The sequence below is a fragment of the Rousettus aegyptiacus genome, unplaced genomic scaffold (assembly GCF_014176215.1).
Source record: "Rousettus aegyptiacus isolate mRouAeg1 unplaced genomic scaffold, mRouAeg1.p scaffold_m13_p_16, whole genome shotgun sequence".
NCBI lineage: Eukaryota > Metazoa > Chordata > Mammalia > Chiroptera > Pteropodidae > Rousettus > Rousettus aegyptiacus.
The window spans coordinates 34,219,023-34,232,642 of NW_023416291.1; the positions used below are offsets into that span (position 1 = coordinate 34,219,023).

At 37.8% G+C, this 13,620-nt stretch overlaps 1 protein-coding gene and 2 pseudogenes across 1 annotated transcript; 2 read left to right on the top strand and 1 right to left on the bottom strand.

Moving 5' to 3' along the window:
- Nucleotides 1–2,062: 2,062 nt before the first annotated feature.
- Nucleotides 2,063–3,534, bottom strand: LOC107515147 (olfactory receptor 7D2). Its single transcript, XM_016153638.2, has one exon. It carries the CDS (start codon nt 3,448–3,450, stop codon nt 2,512–2,514), a length of 939 nt encoding a protein of 312 aa, XP_016009124.2. The 5' UTR covers nt 3,451–3,534; the 3' UTR covers nt 2,063–2,511.
- A 2,628-nt stretch (nt 3,535–6,162) lies between these two features.
- Nucleotides 6,163–6,281, top strand: LOC118612795 (annotated as a pseudogene).
- A 6,704-nt stretch (nt 6,282–12,985) lies between these two features.
- LOC118612634 lies at nt 12,986–13,104 on the top strand (annotated as a pseudogene).
- Nucleotides 13,105–13,620: the final 516 nt, after the last annotated feature.

The window sequence follows — 13,620 nt, forward strand, 5'->3', positions numbered from 1 at the left end:
AAAAAATTAAGAAAATTAATCTAATGAAAAAATCAGCCAGTAAATATTAAAAATAAAAGTATAAATCAATGAACTTTTAAAAATAAAAAATTTTCATATTGATTGTATTATTAACTATACAAAGTCAATATAGTTATGGTAGTTATTACATTAAATGATATTAAATACACGTGCCAACAGAAGACTTTCTACTCTTCTACCATTTCCACTTCTCTCACCCATATATGTCCACATAATTCTTCTCTTATCATTGAGCCATCTTTGGTCCCTGAAAATGTTCCGTTGTGTCCACTGGTTTGCCCATATTCAGAAATACCTGTCTTCATCTTCATCTTCTCCACGAAACTCCACTGAAATCTCCTCGTTCACTAAGACACTGAGAGAAAAGAGCTCAGAGACACATTGGTGCCTTAGGCTAAAATCTAGTACAGATGGATGAATGGATAGAGAGATTTATACAGGGTAGAGAATTATTCAATAACATGACTGCAGCCAGACCCTCAATCTAGATCCAGTGAGATTCAGGCCAGAACAGAGATTGCGCCCCATAAACCCCCTCAGCCCCAGGAGTGTTGGCTCCAGAATAGGCCATTGCCCTTCCCAAGGCAAGTAAGTAAGTTTTTCCCCCTTATCTGGAGCAGGTCACACCCCAGTACTTCCATCCATCTTGACCTGTCCTATATAACTCCTCAGCGCCTGTCGTATTGCTGTTGCCCAAGATGAGCTTCATATGCAAGTTTCCTTAATAAATTCTTAATGTAATGATAGAGTTGTTGGCCTTTTTCTCTGGGCTCTTGGCCCTGGGAAATTTTATGAAACAGGTAGATAGATGATAGATAGATAGATAGATAGATAGATAGATAGATAGATAGATGATAGATAGATAGATAAATAGATAGATAGACAGAAATATATAGATATGCTAGATGTACTAGCACTAAGCCATATTAAAATTCTTTCTTAAATATTTATTTTTTTCTTTAAAAAAGTGACCTGGTGATAATCTGATCACTATCACTGAATATATCACCATTACTGGCTGATATGTAAAACCTTAAGACTTGGCTATTTGAATTCTTAAAGTTGAAAATGGAAGAGGAACAAAGATGTAGAGATGCTGAGGACTACAAAGAATAGATAGGAGAAGACCTTCCAAGAAAAACCTAACAATATTCTGGGTAAATAAAGTAGCAATTGTTTGTGCTAGAAATACTCCTCTCTTCTCATCTTGATCATGATTGCCACATTATATCACAGATATCACATGTCACGCTAAAAGGAGATTATGAATTATGGCCCTAACAGAATTTATGGGATTTTATATTTTAAAAATTATTTATGGGATTTTATGGGATTTTATATTTGAAAAATCATTTATATACAGACTTGAGCAACTATCGGGGGGAGTCTACCATGTACTGTTCAGCTTTCTTGACTATTTTGATCTTTTAATAGCTTTATTTGACAATGGTTATATTAAGAGAAGAGTGAGTATAAAGAATAATATACCAGCTTTTAAGTTGTTTTAGCTTAGAAAGGAAACATCAGTGCCACTCATATTTTATTGGACAGATAAGAATATATTACCACATTAATCTTCAAGAGAGAAAGGAAATGTAATTCTCTGGGGTATGTAATAGGAAAGGATAACCAGAAATATTGTCAGTCAGCAGGAAAATCTACCATAGAAATGTAAACAACATTGGAATACATGTGAAAACCTGTGCAGACTGTGAGACAAAAATATAAACTCAGTGTCAGAGTTCAGAGTTTGAATTCTGCTTTTACCACTTGGTTCCTCTTCCTTCTGTAACTTTGAGGAAGGTTTGTTTTGTTTTGTTTTGTTTTGTTTTGTTTTGTTTTGTTTTGTTTTAGCTCTCTTTGAGTCTCAATTTCCTCACCTCTAAAATGGGGACAGTAATCTTTCCTATTGGGAAGATTACATAAAATAATATAGAATAGTTAACATATGTTTACCATATAACATGCACTAAAGCATCAATTATATTTTGATATATTTTAATCATACTTTATACATGAAAAAAAAACACTGTTGGTCACACACATACACACACACACAAACAATACGAATTCACAATCAAACACAGAATTAAGTTAAGGTGAACAATAAATAATTTACACATTCTAGGCCAACATTTGCAATAACAAATATATAGTAAATACTTCAAATCTAAATTTAGAATTCATTAGTGTACAGGTAAGAAAGAAGACCAAGGACAAAATTTTTGGACAGCAGATAGGAAAGAAAGGTCACCAAAGAAATTACTGAGAGATTAGTTGTTCAAATGTGTGTTGCAAATCAGGAGAAAGCAGTAATAGATCCTTTAGGACTGGCTAAAACAAAACAAAACAAAACAAAACAAAACAAAAACCCAACAACAACAACAACAAAACAAGATAGTTTGAGAGATTCAAGAGTAAAAAGTTCAGAACAGAAGGTTTTGCCACTGATACCCAAAAAATTTCTCAGTCCCAGAGCCAATGGATCCATCACAGACAACAGGCTGCTCTACTGAAAAGCCTTCCAAGGGCCCCCTTTACATCCTTGTTTCTCAGACTGTAGATGAAAGGGTTCAGCATGGGGGTAACCACAGTGTACATCACTGAGGCCACTGAGACCTTCTCAGAAGAGTGAGTCACTGCAGAAGTGAAGTAGACTCCAACACCTGTCCCATAAAATAAAGAAATAACTGAGAGATGAGACCCACAGGTGGAAAAAGCTTTTTGCCTCCCCCCTGATGAGGACATCTTGTTTATGGATGAAATGATTCTTGAATAGGAGAGAAGGATACCCCAGAGGGGGAAAACACCCAGCACACCAGTCATAAAATATATCAATATGCTGTTTAGAAAAGTATCAGAACAGGCCAACTTGAGAATTTGTGTCAGTTCACAGAAGAAATGTGGAATTTCAAGATCTTTACAGAAGCTCAGGTGCATCATCAGAGAGATATGAAGGAGGGATGTCATAATACCAATGAACCAAGTAATAAACACTAGTAAGCCACAGAGGCGTGGGTTCATGATGACCATGTAGTGCAAAGGGTGACAGATAGTCACAAACCGGTCATAGGCCATCGCGGTCAGAAGTAGAGTGTCCAGGATAGGAAAAAACATGGAAAAATATACCTGGGTGAGACAGTTTATGTAGGAGATGGCTTTGTTCTCTGTATGGATGCTCAAAAGCATCTTAGGGACTACAGTGGTGCTGAAACAGATGTCGACAAAGGACAGGTTGGAGAGAAAGAAGTACATGGGTGTGTGGAGGTTGGAGTCAGAGCTGATGACCAGGATGATGAGCAGGTTTCCAAGCACAGTGATCAGGTACATGGACAAGAACAGCCCAAATATGAAGGGCTGTAGTTCTGGATCCTCAGAGAACCCAAGGAGGAGAAACTCTAAAATTCCTGTTTTGTTTCCTGCCTCCATGTAGTTGATATATCTATGAAGGAAGAGATAAGAAAAACACAAATTAGCACAAGCTAGCACCCTCCACGTATTATAAATGGCATCCATGACATTATGCAAGCTATTTATAAAGTCAGCCATTTTGTCTAAGAGTTGGGTCTCCATTCACTCATAAATAGAATCCTACAACATGGAGTCTCTTATCCCAACCACCTATCTTGAGTATCCATTTTATAATGATAAAACCAAAATAGAACCCTACAAAATGGAGCCTAGAATTCCTGACCATGTATCTTAAGTGTCCATTTAATAACAACCCTTTGGATGGTCATGGTGCTTCAAAATGAGACTAATAATATCATATACTTACTGGTACAATGTCACTTCCATGGAATTCCTGCCAAAAATACAGGACTGCTGTCTAAAGACTGTGGAGCATCAGACAAACCCAAATCAAGGAACATTCTACACAATATTTTACATGTGCCCTTCAAAAATGTCAACGTCATCAAATTCAAAGAAAGTCTAAGAACTGTTCTAGATTAAAGGAGCCTGAATAAATATGCCAACCAAACATAATGCATAATCTTAAATTTTCTTTTGCTATGCATATAGATAATATTATTAGGATAATTGTCAAAATAGGAATGAGTTAAGTCAATTCAAGATGGCGTAGAAGGTAAAGGCTGTATGAGCTTCCTCTAGTGACCACACCAAAACTATAACAAAACTACAGAGCCACCAGTACGTGGAGTCACCAGAGGACTGGCTGAACAAAGTTCTACAACTAGGTTATCTCAAATAACAGGTCCTCTCAAAATGGCTGGAGGGGCAGAGACACAAAATGGCCTGATCCCACAACCATGTGTGGCAATCAAGAATTGGGAGGGCTATCTTGGCTAAAGAACCACCAACCCCACCTTAGGAGCAAAGAATTCCAGCCACACACTGGGCTGCCCAGTTCATGGTTCCAGTGTCAAGAAGAGAAGTTTCTACAACCTCTGGCTATGAAAAAGTGGAGGCTGAGTGATAAAGAGAGCTGTGGGCTGTGGAGACCTTTCTCTTTAAAAGCCCACACCAGGCCTTACTCACTGATGGAGTCACTTTCTCTGAGCTCCAGTGCTGGGGTAGCTGCCTGATGGGCACCAGGCACATACTTGAAGGGACTGAACTGTTAGGCTTCAGGGCAAGGGCCAAAGGGGTGGCTGGCTACAGGACAGAGGTGCAGGCAGAAGCCATTGTTCCTTTACTGAGCCCTCCCTTTTCCCAGCCTGCAGACGTAGTTACCTTCAACCTGGATAACACAGGTCACTCTGCCTAGGGTATTTCCTGAGATTCCAACTTTCTCAACTTGTGGGCCCACACAAGCTCCTTCCAGTGATTTATTCCATACAAATGGGCTGTCTTGGCTCCTTCTGTAAACTTTCCTAAAATCTCTCAAAAGCTCACAAAACCTAAAGAAACAGCATCTGGCCTCAGCATGTCCTGTATCTCTTTCTGAGCAGCTCCAAGTCCCATACCAGTGGCTGCTGCATAGGTTTCTGGCTTGGCCCCTAGAGGCACCAATAAGCCAGGCACAGGTGGAAGCCATATGTGGATAGCTTGGTGACTCTTACCAGGTGGCCCTGGAAGTACACGGGCTGTGGCTGAACTTGGCTTGCAACTGGACCCCTCTTGGGTCTGTGTCAAGGAACCTCACAGCACGTCTACTAAATAAAGCCACTCTACTAAGACTGGGAGACTTAGGAGTCCTACCTAATACACAGAAACAAACACAGGGAGGCAGCCAAATTGGGGAGACAAAGAAGCACGTTCCACTTGAAAGAAGAGAACAAAGCTCCAGAAAAAGAACTCAACAAAAAGGAGATAAGCAATTTACCAGATGCAGAGTTCAGAACACTGGTTATAAGGATGCTCTAGGAATTTAGGGAAAGAGTATGTGAACTGGATAAAAACTTTAATAAACACATAAAAAACATAAATTGGAGATGGAAAACATATAGGGAGCCAGTTAGAAACAAAGAATACAATATTTGAGATGATGAGTGCATTAGAGGGAATCAATAGATTGGATGAAATGGAGGATTGAATCAGCAACATAGAGGATAGGAATAGCAGAGGAAACCCAATCAGAACAGCAACAAAATAAAATCCAAACAAATGAGAATAGTTTAAGAAGCCTATGGGACAACATCAAGCATAACAATATTCACATCATAGGGGTACCAGAAGGAGAAGATAGAGAGCAAGAAAATGAAAACCTATTTGAAGAAATGATGACAGAAAATTGCCCTAACCTGGTGAAGGAAATAGATATACAACCCCAGGAAGTTCAGAGAGTCCCAAACAAGATGAACCCAAAGAGGTTCACACCAAGACACATCATAATTAAAATGCCAAAGCTTAAAGACAAAGAGAGAATCTTAAAAGCAGCAAGAGAAAGGCAATTAGTTACCTACATGGGAGCTCCCATAAGACTATCAGCCAGTTTTTCTCAACAGAAACTTTGCAGGCCAGATGGGCTTGGCACAAAATATTTAAAGTGATGAAAACCCAGGATCCACAACCAAGATTACTTTACCAAGCAAAGTTATCATTTAGAATAGAAGGATTAGATTAAGAGCTTCCCAGACAAAAATAAACTAAAGAAGTTCATCACTACCATTATAGAAAATGTTAGAGAAACTTCTTTAAGAAAAAGAAAAAAGCATGTATCAAAAATATAAATAAAGAGTCTATGGCCATGCCACCCTGAACAAGCCTGGTCCCATCCGATCTCAGAAGCTAAGCAGGGTCGGGCCTGGTTAGTACTTGGATAAGAGACCACCTAGGAAGACCAGGTGCTATGGGCATAAAAAAAATTAAAAAATTAAAAAATAAGAGGAGATTGTAAGCTGACAAGGTCCTTGCAATCTGTGAGGTCAACCAAGAGTTCCCTCGCCTAAAAAAAAATATGAATAATGAATGGCAATAATTACATATCTATCAATGAGCACTTCAAATAAAAAGAATCAAGGATGGCTGAATGGATAAAAAAACAAGACCCTTACATAGGCTGCCTACAAGAGACTCACTTCATATTAAAAGACACACACCGACTAAAAGTAAGGAAATGGAAAAAGATATTTCATGATTGATCTAGATGGTATTGTGCTGAATGTAGTAAGTCAGACAGAAAAACACAAATGCCATATGATTGCATGTATGTATGGAATCTAAAGAACAAAACAAATAAACAAACAAAGAGAAACAAACTCATAGATACAGAGAACATTTTGAGGGTTACCAGATGAAAGGGGAGTTGGGGGGACTGGTGAAAAGGGAGACGGAATCAAGAAGTATAAGTTGGTAGTTAAAAATAATAGTGGAGATAAAGTATAGCATAAGGAATACAGCCAATAACATTGGTGTTAGAGGGTCCCTAGAGTTGTTGGGGTAATCACTTTATGAGTTACATAGATGTCTGATCACTATGTTGTACACCTAAAACTAATACAGTATTGTATACCAACTATAACTGAAAAATAAGAAGTTATTATTAATGTAAAAAATAGGGATGAGTTCTATAAATTTGATAATTGTATTATATCAATGTTAATTTCCTGATTCTGATTATTGTACTATGGTTATATGAGGAAAACATCCTTGTTTTTAGTGAATACTGATGATTTAGAGGTAAAGAGGTACCATATCTACAATGCAACTTACTCTCCAATGGTTCTAAAAACACACACAGAAAAGGAGAGAAAACCGAATAAAGAAAAAAGTAAACATGTTAAAATGTTAACATCTGGGGCATCCAGTAATCAATTTTTTTAAAAAAAATCTGATATGATGTCAAAATTAAAAGTTAAAATGCATTTTGACACAATGCCCAATAGTACAAGGTAGAAAAGAAGAAGAAAATCCATCTACAAGATGTTGTCTGAGAGTCAGACTTTAAAAAACACTGTAGCTGAGGTGACAACTCATAGATTTAGAGCCCACATTTGCCTAGAAACCTCAGCAAGAGGAATTAAGTCTAAAGTGGTCCTATATGAATTGTACCATAAGGCCCAGGCAGAAGCAACCACAAATATGCTGAGGATTTTGGCCTCAGTGTCCATAAGGAAAACTGGTCTGCAATATTTCTTTCTTTTAACGTCTTTCCAGGTTTGCCAGACATATTGGTTTCTTCCAACCTCCCAGCCTTATTAAGAACAACACTAGCTTTTTACTCTCTAAGTTCCAAAACTTTTGCCTTCTTAAGAATCCTAAAAATGCTATGTCTTCCACCAGCCATGCCTGTGCAAGTACTGCCCCCACCCCCCGATGGGCTGCTCCTCCATGCCTTTTTCTTCTGTGATAACTCTTGTTATTCTATCTTGGACAGAACATCACTTCCTCAAAGAAGCCTTCCTGAACTCTCCCTGCCCACTTAGTTCAGTCCCCTTAACCTGTGCTTGTATAGCCCACTGTATTTTTCTTCATCTCATGAGTTATAGTTGTTTCTGCATTTATTTACTCATGAAATTATTTGATTAAAATCTGTCCCTTTCACAATTGAATAATAAACTACACAAGTTCATACCACATGTTATAAAATTAAGTTGTCCTAGTATTCTTGGCGTTTTGTTCTCAAAATGCATGGAAAGTTGAATGAAGGTTGAAACAAAAAAATAATCATATATAACACAAACAAGAAATGTACAAGTTAATCCTACATTGACTATAGATGCAGCAACCTGAAAAAGGAGTAAGATGATAAATAACATACTTCCTTATGAATTAATGTTCATCTAAAATGTACAAAAATATTTAATATTAGAAAGTCAGATAACAAAGTATTTGCAATGCAGAAAATAATAGTTTTAACATAAACATGTAATAAAATTTAACAGTCATTGATAGGAAGGGAGCAGAGTAAATTTTCAGTCACATAGAATAGAAGGATACTGCCCACATGTAATAAAGAATCGCTAGGTTAAACCTAGTGTTGATCCAAGATCCATCATTAATCCCTAAAAAAAGCAAAACCAACTCACGAGAAGTAGAAAGGGGGAATTATTCCTGCTGTTATAATTATTTAACATTGTTTCTAATAATTCAAAATAAATACCATAAGACAAGAAAAGTAAAGAGGTAATAATACTTGAAAGTCAAGAACAAAATTGGTCACTATCAGCTACCAATATGATTACCTGCTTGCAACACTAAAGAAAGCCAATTTAAATAAAATTAGAACTAATCATTTTTTTTATGTCTTTGTAAACAATAATTAGGAAAGGTAAGAGGGAAAAAGCTCCATTCACAATTGCAATGACATCACAGATAACACCTGACACATAGTGGGCATTAGTACATATTTGTTAAATTGAAGAGTACATATAACCTCGTAGAAACCAACTGATGATCAGGCCAGGTGGAGAAGTAGATACGTTGCTGGAGCAGAGGTTCTCCATTATAGTATGCATCAGAATCACCTGGAGGACTTGCTAAAACAGATTGTTGGGTCCCATTCCTAGAGTTTCTGTCAGCAAGTGTTGAGTGGAGACTGAGAATCTGCATTTCCAACAAGCTCCCCAGGGGTACTGATGCTACTGCTCCAGGAACCACACTTTGAGAACTACTATACTCAAAAGGACAAGAAAGCTATTAGCAGATGTGTTGGAAACTCTTCACACATGAGGAAGTGACAATTCCTACTGACATTGAGCTAGATACCGGTTCTAGAATGATACTAGATTGTATCAGAGCTGGATGTGACAGGAAAAACACTGCAATGGAATATAAAAAGACATAAATAACTAGAGAAATAAATTCTAGAGATAAAAAAAAATGTGTTTTGAAACATAATCAACTGCATTACCTCCTTCCCTCACCACCTTTTTAATCCTTTGTTTCATACACAGTACTCAGTAGGACTGTGATTCACTCCACTGGCATTGCTTAAAAGAATGTTTGAACAACCTCTTTCTCCTCTGAGTGTTGGATGCTGAAGACAGACTTTCCCAGGGAATGGTGGGGAGATAAAACCTGTCACAAAGCCATGTCTGTGAGAGGCACAGGTTTGGTCTCCTCTTGGTCAGCTGTCACTGAACTATGGGCAGGGATGCTAGAGAAGTATTATGGTTTCTCAAGCCCCAGTGGAATAATTTATTATCATTTCTCATTAAGTAAATTGTTCTTCTGATTTTCTACTCTTGAAGTCATTCAGCTCCTTTGAGGAAAGGAGCTAATGGCAGAACTGAACATGTTTGCTAATTCTGTTTCCAGGAAGGCAGCTTTGGGACCATATGGATCTCTCTGCTCCCCATGGAAATTTCCTTCTTGGAAGAGCTTTCATCACTATTGATTTGGCTTTGAGAAAAAGAAGTCCCCCCTCAGGAATGTGTCTGTGCTCCAAAAACCCATTTCCCTATAGCCGTAGTACTTAGATTCTCAAAGTAACACAGAAGAAAATAGAAATGCATCTGTCTCAGTGAATCCCTTGTGACTGTGTCATAAGTGTATAGGCAATGTGGTGCTGAACACGCTGTGAAGATAAAGTCATGTTTCAAGATAAGGAGAGTCAACCATGTAAAATGATGGTACGGGGTCGAGTAAAATACAGGATGAACAATAAGTCTTGGACTTAGTGACATGGAAAACAGTAGAGGAATTATGGGAGAGTGATGGAAGCAGTCTATTTATAGTGGGCTTGGGAGTGACTTAGCAGTGAGGAAATTGACCTGATAAGTGTAGAACACTATCAAAAACTTTGGTTGTGAAGAGAAAAAGTGAGAGGAAGTATTACAAATTTTTTTAAATTTCGGACATGAGAAAATATTTAAATGGCAAAAAAAATGCTCTAGGAGATGGTAGGAACTTAAAAATATAGTCTATGATTTACCGCAAAAACCTGAGTTCTGCAATACATTTTTAAATCAATGAATTATTTATTTTATAAAATATTTATCCTTAATTCTAAGTGAAATGTATCATTCTTTCATTAGCTGAGTAAATTAGAATTAGAGCAGTAAAATCAAAGTCGGACGTATTCATACAAATGAGTAAGTAAAAGCAATTTCTCATCACCAAGAATAATATCATTAAATGAACAGTTTTCTACCACATGTATATCACTTAGAACCTAGTGATAATCCAACATTGAGGTATAATTCAGAAGTTATTGGAACTATAAATATGAGACTTTGAATATACATAGGCAATTTCTTCATCCCTTTTAGTAAATAGACTTAGAGAGCAACAACTCTATTATGGCAAGATTTGAAAATAGACATACAAAAAGATGCTCAGGGTCACTAATCATCAGAGAAATACAAATTAAAAGCACAATGAGATATCACCTCACACCTGTCAGAATGGCTATCATCAATAAATCAAAAAAACAACAAATGATGGGAAAGATATGGAGAAAAGGGAACCCTCATACACTGTTGGTGGGATTGCATGTTGGTACAGCCACTATGGAAAACAGTCTGGAGGTGCCTCAAAAAATTAAAACAGGATATACCTTTTGACCCAGCAATTGCACTTCTGGGTATTTATCCAAGGAAAATCGAAACAATAATTCGTAAAGGTACATGTACCCCTATGTTCATGGCAGCACAATTTACAATAGCCAAGATATGGAAGCAACTTAAATGTTCATCAACAAATGATTGACAAAGAAGTTATGGTTCATATATATAATGGAATATTAATCAGCCATTAAAAAAATGAAATCCTAGAACAGCTTCTGTCTTAATCAGAAATCATAAGTAACATTAGGAATGAAAGTGTTGGTTCTCCACTCTAGATATCAACTTCATAAATTTTTTAAATTTTATTCCAAAAAGTCAAAAATGCAATCATTTTCATTTGGAAGAGTCTATAATCAAGAACATTAATCTTTTGGAGAAGGAAAAAAAATGGCATAGATGATAGAGGCTCTGGTTCTTCCTTCTGGTGACCAAATCAAAGTTGTGACAGAAACAAGGAGCAAGCAGCAAGGAAATATCGGCTGGGATCTAGAAGAAGAAGCCAAACAACTAGGGAGAAATCCAAGAAAGCACCCTGCAATGGCAGAAGGTAGGACAGGGTGAGGACATGGGGCTGCCGGGTCTGAGCGGTTGAGTGGGACCAAGGTAGCGGCAGCAGTAGACGCTTCTTAAGGGAGCCGTGTCCGCAAGCAGATTTTCACAGTGATGGACCTGCTCGCTCTGAGCACCAGTGCCGATTGGGAAGCATGCAGGGAGCACCAGAAACTTACAATGAGACGTTGTCAGAGGGCCAAGGCAAGACTGTTCTGTACAAAAGTGCTAGTGGTATTCAGTGTTCCCTGTTGAGTCCTCCCCCCTCTTAGTGGGTGGATACAGCACCACCATAGCGAAGACCTCAACAAACTGGATAACAGAGGTCACTCTGCCCAGAGGATTCCCTGAACCCCTCCTCCCCATATTAGCTGCCCCACCCAAGCCACATTCAGGTATATCCTCAGCGAATCATGTGCTCCTTACTGTGCAGCAGCTAGACTCACGCTAGAGCCAGCTGGCCTCATTTCCCAGTGTGGCCTTTTGAGGCAACTATAAGCACAGCAGCTGTGAATTGCTTGCTGAATCTTAACAAGTGGCCCCAGAGGGGCAGAGGCTGGGACTAAATTTGGCTTGCAGCTGAACCCTCTCAAGACTGTGCCACTGGACACCTACTACACAAATCCACACTAATAAGACTGGGAGACTGAGGAACTTTATTTAATACATAAAAACAGACACTGAAAGGCAGCCAAAAGGGAAGACAAAGAAACAGAAACCATATGAGAGAACAGAACAGAGATCCAAGTAATCTAACAGATGCAGAGTTCAAAACACTGGTTATAAAGATGCTCAATGAACTTTTGGGAAGTGTAGATAAATTCAAAGAGAACTTCAACACAGAGATTTAAAAAAAAACCATGGAAGTGAAAATTATAAAAGGGAACCAGTCTGAAATGAAGAACACATTATTTGAGATGAGAAGTTTATTGAATGGAATTTTAAAAAGTGAATAAAGAAAAGGATGAAATGACATAGCTGGAGGATGAGAAAGCCAAGAACACTCAATCAAAATGGCAAGAGATAAGATGCCAAGACTATAAAAATAATTTAAGGAGCATATGGGACACTATGAAGGGTCCAAATATCTGTCTGATCAGTGTATCTGAAGAAAATCAAAATGTTGAACAGCTGTTTGAAGAAATAATGATGGAAAACTTCCCTAACCTGGTAAGGAAATGGACATAAAACCCCAGGAAGCTCAGAGAATTCCAAAACTCTGGGTTCCAAAGAGGCCCACACCAAGACACATTTTAATTAAAATGCCAAAGGTTAAATACAAAGAAAGAATATTAAAAGCAGCAAGGGAAAAACAGATATTAACCTACAAGGGAACACCCATAAGACTAGCAGCTGGTTTCTCAAAAGAAACTATCTAAGACAGAAGGGTTTGGCACAAAATATTTGACATGATGAAGACCAAGAATAATTTATCCAATAAAGCTATCATTTAGAGTTGAAAGACAGATAAAGAGTTTCCCAGACAAAAATAAATTAAAGGAGTCTAAGGCCATGCCATCCCAGACTTGTCCGATCCCGTCTGATCTCAGAAGCTAAGCAGGGTTGGGCCTGGTTAGTACTTGGATGGGAGACCACCTAGGAAGACCAGGTGCTATAGGTGGGGGGAAAAAATAAGCTAAAGGAATTTATTACTACCAAGCCAGTATTACAGGAAATGTTGAAGGGACTTCTTTAAGAAGAAAAAAACACATATTAAAAACAGGAATAAAGAATGGTAACAACAACATCCCTATCAATAAAGGAAAAGAATTAAGTGCTCCAACTGAAAGATAGAGTAGCTGAAAGGATAAGAAAATAAGACCCCTACATATACTGACTACAAGAGACTCACTTCAGATTTAAAGACACACAGAGACTAAAAGGAAAGGGATGGAAAAAGATATTGCTTTGATGGACCTAGAGGGTTTTTAAGTCAGATAGAGAAAGATAAACACTATATGATTTCATGAAATCTAAGGAATAAAACACACAAACAAACTAATCAGAAACAGACTCACAAATATAGCAATTTGGTGATGGACAGAGGAAAGGGGGTTAGGGGGCTGGAAGAATAGGGTGAAGGGTTAAAGAGTGAAGGGTTAAAGAAGTGCAAATGAGGAGCAGATGGATGATCACG

What these genes read in the sequence shown, in the direction of transcription:
- LOC107515147 (XM_016153638.2), bottom strand. Translation starts at nt 3,450, where the DNA reads ATGGAGGCAGGAAACAAAACAGGAATTTTAGAGTTTCTCCTCCTTGGG.